Source organism: Sciurus vulgaris (assembly GCF_902686455.1).
Source record: "Sciurus vulgaris genome assembly, chromosome: 4".
Classification (NCBI taxonomy): domain Eukaryota; kingdom Metazoa; phylum Chordata; class Mammalia; order Rodentia; family Sciuridae; genus Sciurus; species Sciurus vulgaris.
Window position 1 is genome coordinate 138,142,753 of NC_136464.1, and position 25,280 is coordinate 138,168,032.

Sequence of the window (25,280 nt, forward strand, 5' to 3'; positions counted from 1 at the left end):
TGAGTGGGTCCACCTTCCCAGCAGAGAGATTTCCTGCAGGCAGCCACTGCAGGCTGATTCACCAGGCCCAGGGGGAAGGAGGATCTGAAGTGAATTTTCAGGCAAACGCCTCTGTAGCAGTTCAAATAAGAAGCTGATTGCTAGGGTTACCTTGGCTTCCTGCCTCCTCTCCCAAATCTTCACAGGTCATACTGTGTACTTGCTAGGAAACACTCATCTGGAAAATTGCCCTAAGCCAGATTAAATATAACATCACGGTTTTTAACCTATATCTCACATGGCATACATGTCTTTATCTTCATATCTTGCTGCATTTTGAAGGCCATACCTGTCTCTACACTCAGCCCTGAAAAGATAGAAGAAAAATCTTGCTAAAAATACTAAGCATTGTAGCTTTCAGCTGCTTCAAAAAGCTTTGGTATGGATTTAAAATGAGCATTTCAGTAAGAATAACCACATTAGCCTAGTCTATCTGTCCTTCCAGTTCTAGGTCACTTTCCCCCTCCACGTTTTCTTTGGTAAAGGTAATTCTCATTCTCAACCTTATACAGCCAATTTGAGCCTTTGCTTTCTGTTCAAGACCTTCTGTTCAAGGAATATCCAGAGGCTTCCAACCCATGTTAATAGCTCAATTGGAAAATGAACATAAGCCACACAAATATAGTATAGCATTGGTAATAATCAGATCAGTCATGCAAATTAATAAGTATATAAGGTCACATCCCAAAAGATAATAGGGCAGTCTGTACAATAAAAGCTGCCAGAAAGAATAGGCTTTAAAGGGAAAGGAAAACTAAAGAGCCAGCACAACTTTGAACTCTTAAAAATTATTATTGATATTTTCTGTTGCTAGGTATATAACCTCCTGGTCACAGGTATTTGGGAGGTACCCCTAGTAAGATGTGTACTACCTTGTTAAGAGTTTGATTTTTTTTTTAATTAAAAAAAGTAAGCAAGCAAAAGATGAATTTTTCAAAGCACACTTTAATCATTTACTTTAAAAGGAGAAGTACAGCATTTAATCCAATTCTATAGACAAGGACATGAACGTGAATGGGAAATAACCACAATTAGATGATAAAGTCATCCAAAATCATGGAAGCATCCACCCTACAGAGCTTTAAACCACTTCACTGATTTACTAGCTACTTTAAATGGATTTTCTACATCTCTTCCTAGAAAAAAAAATTAAAATTTTGTTTTCTTACAAGTTCCACACAAAATCACATGAAACAATTGAAGTCAATTAATTCAAACCTCACATATGCTCCTAGGTCTCTATTATAGAACCAGAAATGCTATAATTTTATCATTGTCTTCTGATTTTCTTACCATTTTGGGTAGGGGGACTCAGGGGGCCCTCAACCACTGAGCCACATCCCCAGTCCTATTTTGTATTTTATTTAGAGACAGGGTCTCACTAAGTTGCTTAGCACCTCACTATTGCTGAGGCTGGCTTTGAACTCAAGATTCTCCTGTCTCAGCCTCTCGAGTCACTGGGATTACAGGTATGCACCAATGCACCCAATGTTTTTCTTGCCATTTTAGAGACTCGTAAATAAAAGTTTATAATGAGACAAAAGAAAATTAATTTTTTATCTTATATCTATCCCATGGAAAACTGGTTAATTTTTTTTAATAAAAAAAGCAATCAGTAGAGAGGGGATGAGGGAATTGGTTGTTAAGACTGGTTCTAAACTTCTGCACTGCCTTTGGAATGAAATAATGAGACAGAGAGTTCCACTGACTCTTATGTAGGCAGACAATGAAAGAAAGTCAAGAACTTCATCTGAAGATCCTCCTGGGATTAATTTGGGGTGTACAATTTAGTGCATATAAGGTCCTTTCTCCAGAAAACTCAGAGCACCTTACACGTATAATATAGCATGCTAAATTTACCTGACTGGTATGTACAAAGCATTTTTCCAGGAGCTAGTGGGAAAAACAAAGCTGGATATTTGGTCCCTTGAGCACCTTCAGATGTTAATCTGCCTAATTAAACCCCAGGTTGCTTTCAGGCATGCATCAGTGAGGCTATATGAATAAGATAGCCATTCAGCAAATTTTTCTGTACAAAGAATTACCAGAATCCATACTGAGTTCTCTGTAATTTCCAGATGTTGCCTCACTCTAGGTTTTATTAGATTCATGGTACCCCAGACCTCTTACAATCCCACCCCAGAAGGACCTTATTTCAATTGGGAAGTGTATCCCAAAAGGCAGATGACTCTCAAGAGAATTCATCAAATCAGGGCAAATATCCTAAGTTTCTAGAGTATTAGAACAATGCACCTAAATATCACTACTAAAAAACACACCTCTAGTCCTCTGCAGATATCTAAAAAGTGGAGAAGACAATTTCCAACTAACATTTTATTTCTATTTCTGCCCTAATGCCTAGCAGTTTCCTGGGGTTTTGGTAGGAAGATAAGATTATAATCCAGAAGGTAGCCATCATTATAGACATAGAGTTTTTGGTCAAAGGGGTGGTAATTGATGCTCTGAACTACTTCCTTCACCTTATTCATTGTAATGCTCAGATGGCCTTCTTTCCCTGTGTTTGTGTCATAGTAGTAAAAAATCTCTTCTATTCTGGTGTTCAAAGTGCGGGTGGCATAGAGAACCCCACAAACCATGAAGGCATTAGAAACAGATGGTTTGTACTGCTTCGTAAACCAAGTGTCCAGTACCTCCAGGGTAGTGTCATTGAGTTTACTTATCACTATGTTGCCAGTGCTGGCTTCCGTGGCATAAATCACCCACAGTCCTTGCTCATCCACAGCAAAGTCAATATCTTGCCAAGCGACATTAGCGTATGAAAAACGGTTATTATAGGCAGCACTAGGTAGGGTTTGAGTCACTTCGACCCTGCTATTGGTCAGGTTAACTCTGGCAATATTCCTAGTGTTGTGCCAGTTGACATACATGTTGTTGTTGTAAACTGCTGTACCGCTGCCTTGGCCATACCTAATCTGAGCATCTAGAGCATTTGTGTACAACAGCAAATCGTCCAGTGTGTTGTGAAGTCTGTAATATTGCAGTGTCCTCCCATCTGTATTCAAAGGTGTCACCCAATACCGCTCTCTCTCTGGATTCTGGGGAGAGTAATCTCGACCCCAGGCACCATACTTATAGGAAAACCCTTTCCAGTTGAGCTGAACCACAGACGGCTTGCTGATGTTCATCACGCCACCGTGACTACAGCTTCCTATATGAACGAGAAAATGAAAAAGGCTTTCTTAGAGACAATGAATGACAGGAAACAAACCATTTAATATTCTAAGAACCAAAGACATCCATCAATATTTTTCCTGTCAAGGTTCAGTGACAACAGTAGCTCTGATGTAGAAGAAACAAACTTCTCTTTAGTTTTAGTCTTAAAGTGAATCCACTGTCATATCTATAGAGAACTTCTTTCTGTTTCCCTCAATGGGCTTTCAGTCTGGGAAATGGAGATAATGAAACTGCCAAGAGCCATATTTAAAAGTTTGGAGGGTTCAGAGAGAGAAAAGGAGAGAATTGATGAATTTCATATATTGTCTTCTACAAAAAAATTTGCAAATATTATATTTTTTTCATTTTCTTATAGCAAAATCAAGAAGGTACAGTCATCTCAGAAGTTTGTCCTGTTTTCATAAAGCCGAAAGGTGCTAATTTCCAGGGTCAGTCCCAGGGAGAATTGTAATGAAGGAGAAGATGATCTTTGGCTAGTTTCCATGTCCCTCCCCATTCTACCTTCCCTGGGACCTCAAGTACATATCCACACCGGTATCAGTCCTGCTCCAAGCCAAGCTCAGATGAGGAAGATTTTAACATATCATCTTATAGATCCAAAAAGATGGTCCTAGAATGGTGGAGTTTCAGCCTAGAGAAACCATGAAGCTATTTTAGGGCAGCATTGCCTGCTCTGTGCCCACTGCATAGCCCATCACATAAATCGCTTGGTGACCATCTTGCTGCAGAGTTATGAGACGAGCCCTGCTGTTCCTAACCCATATGCTGCTGTGCCATAGAATGACAGGCAAGTATTTCACCCTTCCCATTCTGACACGGTCATTGTCACAATGCGTACAATCAAGTGGGACCAGATGCACTGGTCCATTGAATCTGCATTCCCTGAAACACTTGTGTAAATGACTCAGTCTGGGCAACTGGCCCCTTACATTGAACTCCCTCTGAAATGCCTGCCAACCCAAAGTGCTTATGAGCTATAAAAAATGAAATTAAGTTCCTCCCAGGTTTTAATAACTATCCAAAGAGTCGAAAGCATATTTTCTGGGGTCTTAACAAATAACTCTTTAAAAAAAAAATTGGTGAGATAGTTTACAGGATAACAAAGAAAATCCAACTTTAAGTACATTTAAGGACATTTTCCCTCATTCTGCTGCTCAGAGCAGAGCAGGTGAGAGAAGGAAGGAACAGAACCTGAGTCACTGGGTCTGGCTTTAAATGCTTGGAAGGAATTAGGGAGCTATGGAAGACACATGAGTGAGCTGGAACCAAAAGCAGAGCTCCAAAGAATTGCCTGAGATTAGCACTGTGGGGGTTAGGGGAGCCAGGCGTTTGTCTCTGAGCCTCTGTCTCTGCCCAATATGGAGAGACTCATTCCTTTCCTTGCTGAATGCTTCCCTCTTTACACTCCTCACTCAAGGACTGCTCAGAGGGGAAACCATTACTAGAAATCCTGCTTTCATTTTTCCAATCTGCTGGGACATTTTGGTCCCAGAATTAAATACGTGCTCTTTAAATGCTCTCATAAATACACAGTTGGTGGGAAGGCCAGCCAACCATACAACAGGTAGAGAAATGAAACCACTCTGAACCCAACCTCAAATAATTTTGCATATCATTAAACAGAACACAGTCACAGGTTTATTTTAATAATGCATGCGCCATTTCATAAATAAAAAAGCAACGTGTGTTCAGCCAAGAGACTGTTCTCCACTAAAGAAATAATAAATAAAATTATAAATTATTATTTCTTCTCCTCAAAGTGATCTCTCAGATGAATGCTTGTTTGCTTTTGTTTATGAAACAATGCATGAATTATTAAAATAAAGTTAGCGGTGTGTTCAGTTTAATGATAACAAAAACTGTTCCAGTTTCCATATGCTACAAACTGGATTTTCTAGTGAAAGTATCTTCCTAAAAACTTATTTATTCAACTACATTTCACTATGAGGCAATGAAAGAAAGTCACTTATTTTCTTTCAGTTTGGGAGACTTAAGAATGATTTGCTTCATTGAATCTTACCTTGCTGGAAAGAAAATACCCCACCAGCAGCAACAAAATATTTGAGGAAAATTTATGAGGCATATAACTTATTCAAGCATTATCATGGGGTTAAAGATAAACCATCTGTCTCCAGATGTAGAAATCTTTAGATATGAAAGAAGCAACATAAACCTGTGAAAAATCACTGTTATTACTTCTACTATTACACTGGTAGTCCTATTAGTAGTAGTATAATAGTATGCAATACTGACAATAGTATTAATACTTTAGCTAATGATAATAATAAATGATTCATGGTTTTATAAGAAAATTAAAATTGTATAAAACTTCCATTTCTTTTCTTCACCTTCCTAACCATTCCTAAACACTCTCCTGTCCATTGTTTTACCCCCCACGCTTTATCCTCTGGCCCCTTTGGGCTATTTTTAGGGCTCTTGGTTATGGTCAAAAGGAAATGGCAATAGGGACTAGAACTAAGCATTGCTGTCAATGCTGCACTTGTGGGTGTAAGAGAGACCAGTGAAAAGGCTATGGTGGGCTTCCCCAGTTCCTGGCAGCAAACCAACATGGAGACAATCAGGAAGTTGACAGCCATCATTTTGCCTGCTGCTCATCCTCCCCAACCCATCTACCCTGAGCTTCTCACCACCCTTCCTTGTATCACACCCCTCTTAGCCCATTCCTTCAGGTCAAGGTCTAAAATATACTACATTTCCTTCTTACTCATTTCCTATCCCAGTCATGATCCAAGGACTTCGAAGAACCAGTGGATCATTTTGCACTTTCTGGTGGAAGAGATTATACCACAGAACTTCCAGGAGCAAAAAAAGTACTCTGTTAACCACTCCAAAAGCAAGGAAGCAAAGAAAATTTGGTGTTCATCTGTTGGGTGAGCTGTTGGAACGGTGTGTGATTCCAGAAATCACAGGTGCAGCCTATGTTAGAGCACCCATGGAAGGCAACCAGTACAGGGACAATATTATCAGACAGGTTCCAACCCCAAATCTGACTCCAATACTCAGAGCTGTGCTTCCCTAAGCAAGCTACTTAACCTTCTGAATTTCGATTTCCTTATGATAAAAGAAAAATAATAATACTCTGCAAGACCATTGAAAAGAATGGAGTGAACGCTTATAAATGTAAATAAATGGTAACTATCATTATAATCATATCATGTTACAGGAGAGGTTCACATGACCTCTCCCTTCTTCACTAATGGCTTCTGGAAGTTGCTTTACCCATCCTGGTAACCGCAGTACTCAGAACAGCATCAGCCTCACAGAGGACCAAATTACGTTTGTAGGATAAAAGAACAAAAAACTAAAGTGAATCACTTAAACTTATCCAAAAGCACTCACCCTCCATCCTGTTACATATCTAACTTTTCAAAGAGCCTAGCATTTATTCCACAGAACATGGTGCAAGGGCCCCCCTGCACAAGGGAATCTTTGGTTGGCAGAATCTTCATCATGCAATTTGTTAGACTTCTGAAAATACCCAGGAAAGGCACAGTCATGAAACTTTAAAATATTCTCATTTGACTTTTTAAAATTATCATAATTAGTAGCATTTTCTAAAATGTGAAACATTTTTGCCTGAAGAGAAACTTAAGCTTGGATCTATCAATGCATTTTCAACTGGGCAACTAAATTTTATTTGAATCGAAAGGAGGAAAATATCATTGACTTGTAAGAATTAGGCAATTAAAATGTTCATAATCCTAAAATAATTAAGACTGAGTTGATTCTGAATTATTGCATATTGCTGCTCAACATTGCCCTTTTCTGAGCTTAGGATTTAAGCAGGTCACCCTGTTTCTTTAATACCCTATTCAATCACCAACCATTTACTGAGCACCTATTATATACCAGCGGATCCTGGCATCCCCGGGCAAAATGGTCATTGATCCTTGAGCATTTCCATCACATTTTGCCAATACAGAGTCATTTAGATTCAGAGGAAAAACAGAGGGAGAGCAAAGTCAGTTGTTTTAAGGAAAAATGTTAATGAGTAGAAGGCCAATTACTTTAAATTAGAAAGATATATGAAATGAAGCAGAAAAGGATGTTATTTGCAGCAAAAGCAAATACAAAAGTGCATTTTATTTAACCCAAAATACATGTAGTGGTTCTAAGTTCAAGCTGACCACAGGGTTAGCAAACTGCAGCCGCAAGGGAGGAGCCCCGAGAGCACAGAATTACTTTATAGCTGAGACTTGCATACAGTCTTTTTTGTTCTGTGCAACTCTGCAGTGAAAAAAGCAGACAGGCCAGATTTTAAAGTCCCATAATAGTGAGTAACTTTAATTAAAGTCTCCACAGGCTCACAACTTTGTGGTGCCTGGGGATTTTCCAATTCTGCATTATCAACCAATCCGAACAGAAAGAGAGCAAGTGAAAGAAATTGATTTAAAAACACGACAAAAAGTCAGTTTAATATAAACATCATAAATATAATATGAACAAAGCTGGAGGAGGGCCAAGTGGCTTGGCAGGGATCCAGGTACAGACAAGGTTGTGGGAAAGTGAGTGGAAATCTGGGTTCAATTTGCTTAAACAACACAGCTGGGCTGAGATGGTTCTCAAAAGTCTAAGTGTGAGAGCCTAGGGGAAAGTTCTGGAAAAAAAATCCAACAAAAATAGTCCAAAAGACCCCCTTGTTTTCCTCCCCTAGATACGGAGTCATGTATTTCCTCCTCCACCACCATCTTTGGGTTACTGACACCTGACACTCTGAGTTGACCAGGGAGTGAAGACCCTTGCATTTCACCTTCACTTCTGTCACTATCTACTGTATAACTCAGGGAAAGCAGCATCCTTGCCACTGAAGTCCCCTCCTCTGAGACATGAAGAGGCTGAGTTAGATGTTCCTGAATGTTCCATCTTGCTCTAAAATGTCCTCATTCTAACGGATGCATAGGAAACTGTGCCAGAAGAAAAAAAAAAAAAAAAATGGATTGTTTGTGAGGGGAGGGGGCACTCATTCGGTTACCATCAGAGGTTGTCACATTGCTTCCGCTCCTGCCTCAGTGAGCCTTCATGGTCCACTGGAACCCGCTTTCATTTCCAACACATGTTTACATGTTGGTCCCAGACCAAATTTAGCCTTAGTTTGTTACAGAACACAGGATGCCTTCTTTGCCTTAAACATCCTCTGTATGTCAGACTAGGACAGATTCCCCACTACAGGGGAAAAGTGTCCCCTGATTAAGACCAAAAGACTTGTAACCATGGTCATATCTAATCGAGGCCTTAAAGAAATCAGTTACATTGACAAAGATCCAAATGCTCACAGTCCAAAAGGAAACAGGTTGCAAGGATTGGAATTAATACAAATAACAAAGCCCATATGATTTGATGAAAAGAGACAGTTCCCATTTGAGCCGAGAATCTTTCAGCTTGCTTAAAGGAGCTCCCTGTGACATGGTGTCCCTAAAGGACAGGGCTGAACACTGCAGCTGAGAGGCTACCGTTAGTTCACCTGGAGGGAGGCACTTCATTGCACAAAGATCTAGCCCTGCTGCTGTTCGCAGCAAGGTTTTCATTCCAATTATCATTATTACTAATAATATCCATTGCCAGTGTGTGAGTGCTGATTACAGAGCCCTAAGCTTTCCAGGTGTTGGCTCATTAATCCCCATGGCAACCTTACAAGGTTTGTACTATTATTCTCCCATTTTACAAATGAGGACATGAAGGATCTCTCCCCCACCCCAGTCACATAGCTGGGAAGCTCAGGTTTTTGGGATGCCAAAATTATGCTCTTGAGGCCTTCTCTTTACTACCTCCATTCACAGATGTATTTACAGAGCTTCCCGCTCTGTGCCCTATTTAATCCCAAGGAGGACTGGTGAGAGAATGAGATGCCACACTACCCTCCAGAGCTCACAGTCTTGGAGAGACAGCACAATATAGCTCCAAGTACCACAGCCTGTGAGCCCATCCCTTTAATTCTCACTAAATCCCAGGACACAGAACGTAGCAGGTGTTCAACATGCACTTAAGGGGAGAATAAAGGGAAAAGTGAAAAAGAGGAAGAAGAGAGGAAAGAAGAAAGGGATGGCAGTAGAATCCAGGGCATACACTAGTTCACCAGATAAATGAGCCAATCAGCGCTCACAATCCGCAGGAAAGCAGATGCCACACATAATTCCAGAAGCTCTCCCCTGGGCCCCTGATAGTTCCTCTATCACCACAGAGATGGTTTTCCTATCAGTAAATACAGAGGGAACACATGTAACTCGTGGGATTTTGTTTTCAATCAGCTCATTGTGCTCTTCCTCCCTGAACCCCAGAATATGATAGAAGATCTACTTGGGGTAAGGGCATTTAAAATATGGAAGAGTAAGCTCAGAACTGCAAAAATACTGTCCTTGCACTATGACAATCCCTTCCCCACCCCACTCAAGGCTCTTTATAGGACCTGGTTCATGTAGCAAAAATGTGGCCTGCTTACCCGGAGCAGGAGGAGGCATGGTGACAGGAAAGTATTCCCCTTTAGAGGCCTCACATTCCTTCAGCTTGTTCTTCAGGGCCACAATTTCTCGGCGGATGGCAAGGACATTGTTTTTGTCTAGTGTCTCCAGCTTCTCTACCAGGAGAGACATATTCCTTATCTAAGGAAATAAAAATTCAGAGTGACTTTATGTTATTGTGCAATTTCTTTCATAAACATTCCAGGGCTGAATTTGTCATTTAGTGAGACATTGCTACAGAATACACCAGAGATTCTTCTGAATGGTTTCATTTGGAAGAATACATTTTATGGTTTAGTGTGAATGCCTGTCAGATCTCAGGCAGATGTGTATGACAAGAAGAAAATGGCAAAGATTTTAACAGCTTTAATAATAGAGCACAGACTCATTCTAGGCATCTACAAATGTCCATTAAAGTTCATTTCTAATAACCTTCCCCTATAAACTCGTGTTTACTCATGTTGTATTATAATTAAGTTTCTAATGAAGGATGAGGGCCAGAGAAAACTTAAATTCAAAATATGTAACTAGAATTGTCAATTATAGCCCATGTCATGACTGTGCTAGTAAATTCTCATTGATATAAATTACCCAACCAGAACATTAATGTGATGGTCTTTATCCACATATCTTAAAAGCCTTCACTAAAGCATACTCACACAAAAAAAAAATCTTAAAGGAGGTTGCCAGCATGTGAGAAGAATTTCAAGAAGGACCAAGGATTAGATAGTTGTACAAAGGAAGGAACAGACTTAATGTTTCCACAATCAGGTAGATTGTGGATTTCTACTCCCATGAAGATAAATCCAGAGCAGAAAACACACTTGATAAAACTCAAAGATCATTTGGTTCTGGAGCAGAGTTCTGACCATTAGATGACCTGCTTCTCAGTCCACATGTTCCCAGTGTATTTAACTTACTGTACAAAAATAGGCATTTATCTCAAACACAGGATGTGGGCTGTAGGATATGGTCATGACAGAGTAGCAGACTTAGGATTGGGGAGAGGTTGGTATCCAAGTCCTTGCATTTATTCATAGTCACTGAAGAGAATTTATTATTGACACACTGAGAGGTGGTCACGCCTTACCTCCACTTCCAGCTGGTCAACAATTACTGTGCTTCCAACAAAACTCTCCTTCAACTGTAGGATCAGTTTCTCCATCTCCTTCACTTCTATCTTGATCAGCTCAAAGTCCAGTTCTGTGTAAGAAATGCTATCCTTTTCCAAGATCTCTACTCGGACAGTTAGGTTTAACAGTTTTTTTTCATACACATTGATTAATTGAACATATTTCTTCACCTGAAGAGAAATCAAAAGCCTGATGTCAGTTCCCAAAGTAATGTAAAACAGTCTTCCGCCACTAGCAAACCCTAGAAGACTATTTGATTCCTGTCAATAATTGTAGGTTTGGGGGTTTGTTTGTTTGTTTGTTTGTTTGTTTTTGGTTTTTGGTAAGTAAATGAATCAAAAATGTATTTAACTAGATTTTTTTCATCAATCCAAATGCAAACTAAAAAAATTATTACTATAATTGCAGGCAATTTTGCACTTATACTAAAAATAATTTGCCTCAGAATCATCATTCACATATATATTTTTAATCTCCATTTTAATGTATGAAGATATTAAACTGAATCATAGTCTCTTGCCATCCCTCCTCCTCTCAATTCATTTGCTCTCATCAGGGTTCTGAACCTGAGCACTATTGACATGTTAGGTAGATTGATTTCTTGGGAGGGGGTGTGCTGTGCTGGTTGTGGGATGCTCAGCTGCTACACATGCCAGTAGTGCCCTCCCAACCCTCCCTGTGATATCCGGAAATATCTCTGGACATGGCTAAATGTTCTCCGGTCACCAAATTACCACCACCACCACCCTCCCTTGTTTAGAACCATTGCTCTAAATATAGGTATTTTCTAGAAGAGGAAGAAATGCACTAAGTAACATTCCTTCTTTGGTGACCACATACAATGAACTTGGGCCCCTCTGCCCTTTACAAAGTTGCATAAAAGCCCAACTTACTATGTGAGTGCATGTGCAACAGTAAAGTGCACATTTCATTAAGTGCACTCACATTTATTCCAAGAACTGATTATTGCAATCAGACCTTTAAATTACACATTTGTTGAATATATTTGAATGTCTGATCATTAAGTTAAAACACTTCCAAAAATTCCCTTGATGGTTTATTATATAATTGGAATCTCCAAATGGATATTTCAATAACTGTTGGTGGCACTTTCTACATCTGATCTCTAAAAGAAATGTCATGGCTTTTTAAAGGACCTGCTCATTAAAAGTTGCTGGGTTTACTTTCTTTTTAAAAATTTGAACATAAGTGATACTTCTGCCCAAACTACACTAATGTCAAATGGCTGAACCACAGTGTCTAGATGACTTCAGAGCCAGATGTTGACCTCTAATCCTTCTAATACCAAAGGCAGCCTTAACTTCTGTCATTTTAGCCTTTCCACTTAACCCCACTGTGCAAATTAGAGTAGACTCAGAGGCCACAGACCTAAAGGGCCAGGGCTTCCGGCAAAGAGGATTTTAATGAAAGTTAAAGATGCAGCCCTTGGCACTGCTAGTGTATCTCCTCAGGCAACTGAGGCTCACTGCCATCAGATATGCCATCAGTAGGGGGCTGAAAAGCTGGTGACATTTTGGTTGATAAGAAGGTTTTTAAAAATTGTGTGTGTGTATGCATATGTAGGGGTAAGACTAAATAAGTCCCCTCAAAAATACACCCACAGATATAAAGTGGCCAGGTTTCAGTTTCCCCAAAAATTGAGCATAAAATCTTGCCTGTGATACAAAAATAATAACAAAGCACCAAGTCATGGCAGAATGGAAGTTTGAGAAATGAATATGCTTGTTGGCATTTGATCTTGCCAGCTCTTGGAACAAATGAAACACCCCTAGCTTTCCTGGAACATTTTGGTGGCACGTCGCAGCTGTTGTTCTGCAAAAAATGAGTGATTCAACTGTCATCGCTGCTAGATAAAATGTGGCTCTCCCTGATTCTCACAGAAAACCAAGGCATAGCTTAGAGTTTGTGACCCATGAGAATGCAGGTTGTGCCTGTCCTAGCTCAGCTACAAAACGTAAGGTCTCTCAAAATCTGAGGGCAATTTTTTTTTTTTTTTTAGGTTCCTTAAGCTGTTGTATAGAGGAAAACGCAGTGGTGCTCAAGAAAATTGGAATTATCCTGAGAGTTACAGAAGGCAGGAGAAAATTCGAAGATGGGTCAGAAAGACGTCAAGTGTGAACTTTACTAATTTAAACAGATTATTAGCATAGACCTTTCACATATGTGGATTTGTAGTTGGAGAGAGCATGGACAATTCTGAGAACATCCAAGCTCTCTACCTGGGAGATGTAGGCTCAATAAAAGCATTCCAGCTGTGAGTAACCTACATTCCTGGCCCTTGATGCATTTAGTGCATTTATCCCTCTTCTAGAAAATGCCTATATTGAAAACAGTGTTTCTAAACAGAGAGAATGTGGTGGTGGTGCTGGTGATGGTGGTGACTTTGTCTCCAAGAAACATTTATCAATGTCTGGAGACACTTTTGTTTGACACACTGGGGGTAGATGGATGTTACTGGCATCTAGGGGCCGGGGGTTCTATAACATTCTAACAAGAATATGGGTCTAATCTGAAAAGGACACATAGCTGTGTCAACATCTTTACCTTGCATATAATTACTGCAAATTTAATTATTGGAAGACTCGTGTATGCTTGCCTTCAAACCACAAGCCCACCTCAGAGCTTCTGTTTTATTTTGTTTGTTAGGCACTTACTATGTCATCAATGAAGAATCAAAGTTTGGAAGTTATTTTGTAGTGGTTGCTATTGTATCTTATAATCTTGTAATTAAGAATGTAGAGTAGCTAGCTATTAAGTAGTTTGTCTGGTTCGTATTTGTAACAATTCCTTAAAATCTGTGATCATCACTTGAAATAAGTAAATGTTCTCTGCAACATACTGTTATTTCCAACAAGTCCTTAAAAATGAATACAAGTAGGTTAATTGAAGCTGATGTAACCATCAGACATGACCCAGCACTTTGGTGCTACACCCGCCTGAGTTCAAATCTGACTTCAGTGTTTATTGGGGAAATCACTTAGTTTCTCTGAGCTTTAGTTTCCTCCAAAAACTAAAGGTAATGTTATCAAGCTTACTAGATTATTGTGAAGATTTGAAATCATGTACATTAAGTGCCTAGCTAATGGATGCCCCGTACGTTATAGAAATTAGTAGAGAAACAGTGATCTCAGTGTTTCTCAATCTGACCTTTTAATTTATTATATTTCACTGCACAAAACATTGCTCAATCAATGTTTTTTGTTTATGGGTTGCCTAAATGTCTCCCGGGCTGCCTCAACCTTCTCATGCATGAGGATCTATTAGCAAATGTGTCATATTAAATAACTTGCCCCAAAGACCATAAGCCTCCAGAGAAAGAAAAATCCTGAGCTGCCTTTTATGCTGTCCCCTTCCTAAGTACAGTCACAAAAGGACATGTCATAAACAACAGAAAAGTATAAAATGCTTTCAGCATCTTATGCAGAGGCAGCTCCCTGTCTTCTCTGTGTACTGGCAGATAATGAATCAATGTAAGGCAGTCAAAACCCTTTTCTACTGGCCTGCCCCAAGCGGGCATTCCCCCAGGCTCCTAGATAAATGGTGATTTCCAAGGCAACCCAGGGACAGCTATAATAATTCACCTGGAAATTCAAAAGCCCTCCGCTGAAGAGATAACTTTGAATTTGAAAGCATTACTGACCTACTGTATCTCATCTTGAGTCTGCACTGGAGGGTAACAGCGTGACCAGGAGGAAGGAGAGCTGGGATGATGGAAAAACTCAAATTTCTGATCGGGCTTCACCAGCCAAGAGAGAGATGACCTTGGGCAAGTTCCTTTACCTCTATAAACCTCAGTGTTTCTATCCCTAAAGTGGGAGGGAGGGCACCTGGCCAATCTCCTTAAAGGACTTGCTAGAGAGGAATGCAGAACTGGAAGCGTTTGGAAAAACACGAATGAAAACTGCTACTGTTACCATTATTATTATCACCTGTCACATCAAATTGATTATGTAAATTCCAGCTGGCAGGTAAATTCCTTCCTTGGGTCTCAATCACATTTTTTTTTTTTTTTTGGACCAGCTACTAATACTTTGGAGACCAAAAGTTTCCCTACCTACTTTGCCTTTCTTTCCTGCCAATTATTAGCAAAGCAGATGCCACCTGCCCCCCCCCCCATACCTGTCTAACAGGATTGAAATGAAATGTCCCATATTCACAAACCTGGCAAGCCACCTACTCTCCCTGGAGCAGTGAGAGGTTTCAAACTGCCCTTCACACTCCTGGCAGCAAAGACAACATGCAAATCAGTGGCTTCCACTATTTCAAAGCAAATGACTCTAACTGAAAAGATCTTTACCTAGGATTTTCCTCTACTTGTTATGTTTTTATGCATAACTTCTTATCTGTACTTGATTATGCTGGAATAAGGCTATGAATATTAATGGTTGGAATTTATAATTTAGTGCTGTGCCTTTTCTGCTGATTAATTCAAGGACATTTTATTTCTTAAGAAGCTAGGTTCCTGGAGTAGTCAAACACATTTTCCTGGACACTCACTTAAACTTAGAATATTTATCTACCAATTCAGGTTGAAAGCAGGGTCTCAGACTCACCATAATTTTTGTCTTAAAGGATAACTATGTTGGATGTTAAGGTGGTTAAGCTTACATTTCTCAAGAAAACTTATTTTGAGTCTTGCAGTAAAGCCAGAGCTCCTTGTATATTAATGGAGTTGTATTAAATAATGCATAATATGATTATGCTCTAGCTTGGACTTTACCTGTGCAGAAAATAGGAGTCTTTCTAATTGATTTGTAACTTGAATGAAAATCTGGAAGGGGTCAAAAGTGGAATGCTGTCACATTGCTCCAGCCAGCCCTGAGAAATGGAAAGTGTTAAGGATAACTTCCTCTGGCCAGAGAAAAGTAGAAATCAGAGGCTTCAAGTTAAGGTTTTCACCAAGGCTGAGAGACCTGTTAGTGTAGATTCAAATTCCCAAAGAAGCCTTCAATTTAGGTCTAAAGTTGAACATGCTGAATGAAATGCTTCTGTGGAGACAATAGAAGATAACTACCAAGAAAGAGAAGAAAGGAGCAAACTGTAAAGATTTAAATGTGTCTGTATGTGCATGTATATGTACATGTATGCACAGGCACACTTGTGCATGGGTGCATGTGCAAGAGAAAGGAAGAGGGAAGGAAGAAGAATGAGAGGGAGAAGATTTGGAGGAGGGAGAGGGGAGGAAGAAGGAGAAGAATAATCATCCAAAAGAAAGAGAAGACCAGAAAGAGTCAAAGAGGAAGAAGAGGAGGAGGAGGAGGGGGGGGAGGAATCGAAGAGGAGGAGAAAGAAGAAGGAAATAGAAAGATTAGAAGGAATAGACAGACAGAATTGAGGCCAAGGCAACAAGAAACAAAAGCAGGAAGGAAATAGGAATAGAAGGAAAGGTGAAGGAAACAGAAGATAGACTAGAACTGAAGAGGATGGTGGAGAGCAAGGAGAAGGCAAAGCTGGATGAAAGATCTAGAAGAACACCAAAGGAAAGAAAGAAACAACAAAACACAACAAAAACTGCAGGGCTGGCATTTGCAGGGAGAACTCGCTGCCCCTTAATGACTTCATGAGGACCAGGACCCTGAAGGGAGCCTGCTCCTGCTGTGGATACCCTCCCGCCTGCCTTCTCACCCTGCCATGGAGGATCTCCCGAAGTGTAATGTAAATAAACACTAGGATGCCATAGGACATGAATGTGTTATCTTTGGTACAGTGAAGAATGACGCCTTCTAATAAACAGCAAAGTGCTTGGTTCCTCTTCTTTGCTGTTTGTTCTTAACAAGATAATGTTTTCGAAGAAACTGCTTACTTTAGAAAGCTCTTTCTCAAACTTCTCAGAGAGGATGTGAGCTGTGAGCTCCAAGCGTTCCACTCGGACTACAGGAAAGGTGGTATCTGGCAGAGAAACGGAGCACTGGCAGGTCCCGCGGTCATCCACAGAGCCGGTGAAATTGGAAAATGGCTGTAGGTAATAATAAGGTAGACATCAATAATAAGCTGGAAAATGAGGGGGTTTTGGCAACAGGAGTGACAGAAATTGGCTTATCAAAAGAGTACTTGGAGGCAGGCAAGTGGAGTCCAATATATCAACAAATAGGAAGCAATTTAAACTAAAATGTTTTCATGAGATGGGGACCTCACAGAGCATTTAACCACATCTCTAGCTGTGTCCCCAGCCTTTTCCCAAAGAAGACTCTTCATTGTTGAGAAGTCTTAGAGGAAATCATTACCATCTATACACAACCTGTGCAAAGAAAGGGAAAGAAAGAAGTGATAAGAGTCTTTCAATTTAAATATCAATTCTACCACTTCCTGATGTGACTTCTCCTTAAGTCTGTTTCCTCCTCTCTAAAACAGAGATGAGGTAGTCTCAGGATTTGTCCTCAGGATTAACCAAATAATGTGAGCCAGGTCCCTGGCACATAGTAGGTGATTTACTTATTGTCATTTTCTCTTTCCTCTGTTACTCACTGTCTTTCCCTCACCTTTTATTCCAATCCCAATCCAATTCATCCCAAGTGGAATGAGGAAGCCGCCAAGGATGTGGGCTGTGGGGGAAATATACAATGCAAATTCATCTTCTCTCTTCAGCTGGGAAATTGTATAATCAACATTCTTCAAAAATGGAAACAAACCCACCATTGGTTAAAAACTGAGCAGTGTATGAGTTTGGAGGTTTTGTGCAAATGTTTTAAATAAAAGTTCTCTAGCTTACCACTTGCAGAAAAGTCATTTTAAAATATTTGATGTTTCTTTAAGATATTCAGGCTCACACTTTGGTGCTGCTGCATATTTTAAAATGACAGATTTGAAAGATCCTGTTTTTCTTTTGTCCCCTTTGAACTACCCCAAGGGGATGCTGGCACAATTAACATTTTTTTTATTACTACTATTGCCTTACAGAGTGGGACTCTTGGCAGCCAACTGTCTGTGCCTTTTAATGATCTCATCTGAAGGCCAGCCCAAAGCTCACCTGTGGAGCATCAGCCTGAAGGGACTTTTCATAAAACTATGAAGGAGAGAGCAATGATTTTCAAAGTCTAAAGACTCAGGCCATATCTCTGAATGTGTAAGTCAGCCAGCTGCAGCCAAGTTTGCGTTCTCAATGCATTGAATGCCTACCCACCAATAAGACTCCGAGCAAGCCTGACCTAGATGCGTCTACCATCAGCCTAACCCAGTTGTGAACTCTGGGCTAATTAAGACTTTTGCAACTAAGGAATTTTTGTTGTTGGTATTATATTTTTACTATTTTTTTTATTTAGCCCAAGCTTCTTTAAGATAATCAGAAAGGAAAACAATAAAAATAAAAAACAAAAAGTATGTGTCCAATTTGGAATGCCAAATTGACATTGGCCTCAATTTCCTTCTCCAATCACATCCCCACACCTGCAAGAATCAGAGTAAAGAAGAGGGACAGGAGGTTTATGCTGAAGACGGGAGAGGAGTTGGGTGGGTGGGGGAAGAGTCCTTTGCCAGGGATGAATTAGGACTGGACAAGGTATACTGGCTTGTCAGAGAGGCCAGCTTCTCTGGAACCCAGCACTATTATTACTTCATCTAAAAATAGAAAGACTCCAATTCAAACAAGCCATGTCTTTTACAGGAAGGACCAGCAAATCATGGGCTTTTGAAGAAATTGCTTATTATAATAACTGTCTAGCAAAAGAAAAAAATCTTGCATTGCAATTGACAAGAGGAGGTTAATTAGCTGCCCAAGACAGGATTGGACCATTCTTAGAGTTCTCTGAAAAGCTTTGTCAACTCAGGAGACAGCAGATATCATCAAGCAGTCTCTAGACATTCAACTAGGAACCACTAGCTAACAACTTTTCGTCTTGAAGTTCACCTGAAAGACAGACAAATAATTACGAGTCTTGCTGACAGCCATTCCACTGGTTTGTATTGAACATCTCTGTCCCAATGCTGTGGATTCCCGGCTTCTGTCTCGCTTATCATCAGCCCAGCATGCTCAGCTGACATCAAAATGGTCCATAAGTTTGATCAGTGTCTCCCATTAGAGATATTTCTGCTCCTTGAATTCAAAGACAATGAAGCTAATGGTGATGAGTCTCTCTCTGTGGTGAATGCTTAAACTCTACGTGAGTGTAACGTGAGGACTGGGAGATGAAGACAGGTGCTTGTCCCTTTGGCCTTTGGAAAGATGTGTGATTCCCCCAGCAGAGGGCAAATAGGGCCCTGTGTGCCCCACAAAACACCCAGTGCTGCTAGGTTCCCACTCAGCATGTGTTCAATTAACTTTTACCAATGCCTACAATATGCCAGACTCTGGCATTAGATGATTAAGACCAGTTCCAACCAGGAATCAGGCCCACCATCTTTATGAAAGTCTTAATGTTTGTTTGTTTGTTTTCCAACTAGCCCAGTAGCCTGATGACAAAGCATATGACTCATTGTGGTTCCAACTCTGCTAGTTACTGCACAGAGCGAAGCATCAAGCCCTTTCCTTGTCTGTGAAATGAGGCCCCGAAGCAATCCCTTCTTTGGAGGTGTGCAGAGTGCTCTGAGCCCTACAGCAGAAGGTACGACTCACATTTGTGATTTAAGGTTGCAATTGGCTCTAATTAGCAGCCAAGTCTAAGTGCCCACAAAGATTCAAGGCATAAAATAATGGTACTCAACATTTTCAGCGTACAGAAAATGATACGTTTGGAACTTGCTCAATGACAGTTATAAAAGGGTTTTCCACCACTTTCCAAAGCACTCATCAAGCTGACAGCCAGCCCCAGAAAATTAGGTTGATAGTGGAATTGACACCCAGTCCCCTATAAAAAAGAGATTGGAGTTGTAACACTGAATCACCAGAGGGAGATAAGTAAACTAGGAAGGTAATTAAAACCTCAAGATACAATTTAACCACCATTTCTTATCTCCTTTTAAATATTTGTCTTCTTACCAGATAATAGGCATTTTAATTTCTCTGTTTCTTGACCTATATTTTATTTTATATTAGCTGATGATCTTACCCAAATGCTGGTTTTTGATTAGTGATAAAACTTCATAACAAATTATTGTTTGTAACCTCATTTCAAAAAATATGCTAACCAATTCTAATTGTCCCCAGAAATTGTACAGTATCATGGGATAAAATTATGCATCTGATTTCTGGCTACAAAGAATCCTTGTGCATATTCATGATTCTGAAAACTTTCTCCTCTTTAAAATAAGGAATTTTCATCTATTCTCCCTAGAGATAGAGAAAGCTGTGTATAGAGAGATGGTATTCATTATAGGCACCCTGAAAATGAGTTAAAACCAAGGATAAATAACTGATTTTGAGCTATATAACATGCCAGTTTAGTGACTTTAAGCCAATGACTTACTAAGCCTCAGCTTTAGTATCTCTAAAATGGGACCATTTATTTTACCTACCTCTTAGGGTTAAATAAGATATGTTCATGTTCAATTACTGCTATTGTCTTCTTCTAGGATCTGTCCAAACCATTTGCTAGTGATCACCTTTTCATTGTCTACATAGTCTTGATGGTACCAAGAAAACAAATAAACAGTATTCCCTTCAACCCTTCTCCTGTTCACCCTTCATTCAGAAATGTTCATGTAAGTAACAACCTAATTTGTGGTTAAAGATTCTAGAAAGACAGAGGGAGGAACTTTGATGGAATCCAGGCCTTCAACTCCAAGTTTTACTGAAGCAAGTTTAGCCTAGGAGGTTTGGTAGAGTAGGCCTCTTGCAGAAAGGCTCAGAGGAAACATAGAAAACTGTTTTTTACCCCCAAACCTCTCACCCCCTACTTGCCCATTCTTTAATGGAGATCTAAAAAAGACTCATCCCCCAAGGGACTGGGCTCACCATGTGTCCTACCTAGGTAGCCCAGCTGGACCAATCATGTTGTAGCATATGGGAGTTTCGTTGGTTTATTTTATTACTGTAGTTGTTTGGCACTGGAAATAGTCCTAAGGATTCCCTATAAAGAAGATCACAAAGAGTTAACATTCCTGAGGAAGTGGCCACATGTAGAGGCACTTGCCAAAGTCCAGTAACTCCTCTCCTTATTTCTGTCTTCTTCACAAACTAAGGGCAGAGGAAACTGCCAGGGTTCCCCCTGGAGCATCAAGGTTCTCACTCCCTTGAAGGTTACTTTTTACCATCCTGGGGTCCCTTCTTGACAGCCAATCAATTTATCAAACTTTCCTGGATCTGCTACTTGCAGGGTCCCTTCCCTAACAATCCCCACCCCAGACTGCATATAAGAATCACCGGGAGATTTTTTTTAGCCTCTGATTTTTAAACATCCGAGCAGGATAGAACCCAGACATTTAGGCCTTGGGAGCCTCATGGCCCCTGGTCCTAATGTGTAGGCTGGTTTAAGAATCTCTTTAAAACATAGGTTCTTTCCCCAAAGCCTCCATCTAGAGAACTAGGATGTTCTCTCTTGCTAACAATTTAATTATTTCACCCAGGTTTTAATTCATTTCCAGGGCACCTATAGTGAACAGAAAGAGCCATAAATCTTTTAGAGTACCCAGATCTAGCCATCCATGAAATTGTATTTAGGTCCCCAAAAAGCTAAAGGAAGGGAATAAACACAGCTCATTCAGGCTCTGGGGTGCGCTTACCTGGGACACAGCATGGCCCTCTGCCCAAGGTGTGGTCACCGGTGCTACCCAAGGAACCATAGTCAGGTTTTCAGCTGGAGCTGCATTTGGAGTTGAAGTCAAAACCTTGGAAAAGGCAGAGGTCCAGGGTGTCCAATTCTCAAATCCTCCAGCAGCAGAGCTGAGGGTGAACAGATGGGCTAGCAGGAAAGCAAGACCCCACCTCATCTTGTCCTCTTGGAGGGAACCACTGGCTTCTGCACAGAGCTCAGGAACTTCTTATAGAGCACCCAGTGGGGATTTCCCCATAGCAAGTGTGTGGGGAAAGAGGAAGCAACCAGGGAACACATGACCCAGGAAGATCAGGATGCCCAGTAACCTGAGTCACATCCACACCTTCTCACTGAGCCCCACTCTATGACCTGCCCTTAGATCCAAATTATCCCCTGCCAAATATTAACTCAAGTATGCTTTTTCAAGCCCCATATCTGCTTACCAATTCAGTATGTCCTTTAAAGATATGGAGTCAAAATAATCTCTGTGAGTAAGACAGAATATACAAGCTCCAGGAAGGAAAAGCAAATCTGGACCCTTTGTCTAGAAACCACTTCAAGGTATGATCTCACATTTCACTGAAGGTTGCTTTCCAGACAAAGTGAGGGTGCTCATGTTAGAGACCTTGATTCTCTCCCAGCATGTCTGAAGCTTCCCTCTTCAGTTTCCACTGTCCCTGTTGTCTCTGACCATTGCAGTGTCTGCTTCTTTTCTAAGTTCTCTCAACAACCCCACACTGAAGAAGGGTCAGAAAGACTTTGTCCTTGGAAATCCAGACAGGTCTCTGCCTGGTGCAATATGCACAGTTGTGAGGTTGGTGTAAGGTAGAGAAGATCCCAAGCAAGCTCACCTGCTCTCCTGGTCCAGCATACTGTCCCAGACCAGTCAAAGAGGCAGTGAGCAGTTGCTCCCTCTAGAAGTCTGTCTGACTTCTTGTCCCTGACCTTTTGAGCTGGGCAGGCAGCATTCAAGAATACTTCTCTTTCTAAAAGTGAGAAATAAGATGCCATCTCTGTAGGCCCCACCCTTGGCTTTGGCCTCCATTTGCATCTCTCAACATTGCACATACCTTGTGAACTCTGCCTTTCTCCCGACAGAGTGAAAAAGATGTTGTCCTGAATATTAAAACCCAATTCTGTCATTCACAAGTTGATGGCCTTGGTATGTCACTGAGCCCCTCTATGGTTATGACAATTCTTAAAATGTTAGAATTAAATGAAATATTATGTGGAAAGTTGCTCATAAGCTTTGAAGTGTTACACAAATGTCAGGGATTTTTTGTTTTGGGTTTTGTTTTTTTTTGTTTTGTTTTGTGTTTAATTTCCTAAAATTTAGATCAATATGTAAAACCATTGGGTTTGAAGCAATGGAAAGCTGGCCCATGCCCCTTTCTATCCCCACTCCATCTCAGGAGCACTTTGGAAGACTTGGTTTGCAGGGTTCTTTCAAAATTTAACCTCATAGGCTCCACCAACTCTCAGAATAAACACAGTGCTAATGTGAGAAACGTCTTAAACCCTTGGTACACTGTTCAGACACTCAAGGGTTGAGGACAGCAGGAAAAATACAAGTGTATGAATAGATAGTAGAAGAAGAGATGGGGAAATAGGAGAAAGAAAGACAGCTCTCTTTTTAGGTACACTCCAGGCCCCCTGAGCTGCATCCCTCATCTAGCACCCTACACTGCCCCCTGAATCAGAAGACTGAGTGGACACTCCAGCCAGACACACCTCCCAACTTCAGGGTCCACATTACCCCAATTGTCTGTCCACCCTCCATCCCTCAGTCCCCCCTCCATCCCTCCATCCACCCTGCACATTAAGGAACACTTGTCAACCCACCCAAGAGTGTCTTATTTCATGTGGGTATGGGGATTCGAGGCAAGAATAGGAGCATTTTCCTAGAAACTTCCTGGAAACAGTAGGGTTTACCTATATTATATGCTCCGAAGTCAATCGTGGTGAAGATCAAGGTCAGCAACAGGTGACTATGGTCAGCTTTTGGGGGGAAATAAATGCATTTTTAAGCAAACACCTCTCATATTCTGCCCTATGTAAGATTGTCAGATTTAGTAAATAAAAATACAGATACCTAGTTTCAATTTGAGTTTCCAATAAATTACAAATAAGTTTTAATATTAGTATGTCCCATGCAATATTTGGGACATACTTTTATTTAAATACATGTTGTCTATTTAACATTCAAATTAAACTAGGTATTCTATATTTTATCTGGGAACATGAATATGAGCAGAATATTGACTATGAGATTCATTGTTCTCTATTGGAAGCAATTCGGGTTTGGCCTCTTTAGACAAAAGTTCTAGCATCATCCATGCCCAGTCTAAGACAGAGGAAGCACAGGGAATGTATGAGAATGAAAATCAGCCTACTGAATCCATTATTCTGAGGTTGAATGCTATGAATCTGGAGAAGAGCATGTCTCTACCTTCCATCTCGATTTCCCTCTTTCTCCTGATTCCTACCAAAGCAAAGGGCAAAATGTGTTCTCATTTGCTAGTAGCCTCTGCCTGAGACTATAATGAGCCTTCCTTGTCCCTTTTTTCAAAGAGCACGTTAGTGCCCTTGTCAGGGGGGAAAAAAATCTCATTAACAATGGCCGCCCGTCGTCATGACTACCTTTGAGGGTGTCTGTGGCCAATTCTTTAGAAGACCCCTTACCAGAGGGGTTATATTCCTGCAGAAACAGGGCAGCAGTTCTCCCACACACAAAGGTGTCTTAGCCAGGAAAACCAACACCCCACTGTGCTCATAAACTGCTTTATTCCTGTATGCTTCCACAGTTTTCAGAAGAAAACTTTAATCTATTTGGTAACCTCAAATGCACAAAAGCAATGGTGATGCCTCCGTAATGAGATTATTAATAATAATTATCTGATCAGTTCCTCTGCAAATACCTTTGTCCTAAGAAACAACAAGCCTCCTGTTATTTTTCAGCCTCAAAGACAGGAGAAAATTATCAGGGTTGCAAAGCAAACACTGTTTTATTTATAAAAACGTATTCTAACCCTGGGCTCCCTCTAGAGTATGGGGTCAATGAATTCACTTGAGTAACAGATTCCTCACTGACAGCTTGGAAGAAAGTTACTATTTATGTCCTTTGTTAGGGGAACTCCCCAAAGCCCTACTTCCTGTACAGTTGAACGGGGAGAATACCCACATACACATCACTTAAACTTAATCCTCCTGTCATTAAAAATCAATGCCAAACATATTGTGTTACTTTCAGAAGAGTGGGCCTGTAGTGTCTTGGTGTATACAGGACAACAGAGGCCACATTTGGCCTATAAATTGACAATTGAAGCTGTGTTGTGGTGACTTTTTCATGCCAGTTAACTACAACTGACATGAAACGAACTTCAACTCTCTGTTAGCAATACTAGTAAAAATAATACCCAATTGATACCATTCATTCACTATGAAAAGTAGTCCCTCTGTTAACACTGTGTATGAGAGCCTACTCCATGAAAATATCAGACCCTGCAACAAGTTACAAAGAAAAAAGAAAGCATAAATTTGTTGAAGAAAATGTCTAGTCATTTAGGGGTGACAGGCCACTTTGGAGAACATCTTAGGATAAAGACAGCAAATTGAACACAATACCAATTGCTTGAATACTGATGAATGACAGGATAGACCATGGTGAACTCACCCAGGTAGGTTAACTTGTGAAGAATTTGCCAGTTGGAGAACTTCCTGAGGCTGGAGGCTATGGCCCCATGAGTATCTAATCTCTGGCACTTGAGGCCCAATAAATATTTGCACACTGA

At 40.5% G+C, this 25,280-nt stretch overlaps 1 protein-coding gene across 1 annotated transcript; it reads right to left on the minus strand.

The window, feature by feature from the left end:
* Positions 1–1,684: 1,684 nt before the first annotated feature.
* Positions 1,685–21,745, minus strand: OLFM4 (olfactomedin 4). Its single transcript, XM_079135913.1, has 5 exons — positions 21,458–21,745; positions 16,668–16,820; positions 10,801–11,013; positions 9,692–9,851; positions 1,685–3,208 (listed from the first exon to the last, which is right to left on the minus strand). The coding sequence occupies exons 1-5, from the start codon at positions 21,662–21,664 to the stop codon at positions 2,391–2,393; spliced, it is 1,551 nt and encodes a 516-aa protein (XP_078992039.1). The 5' UTR covers positions 21,665–21,745; the 3' UTR covers positions 1,685–2,390.
* Between the last annotated feature and the right edge of the window lie 3,535 nt (positions 21,746–25,280).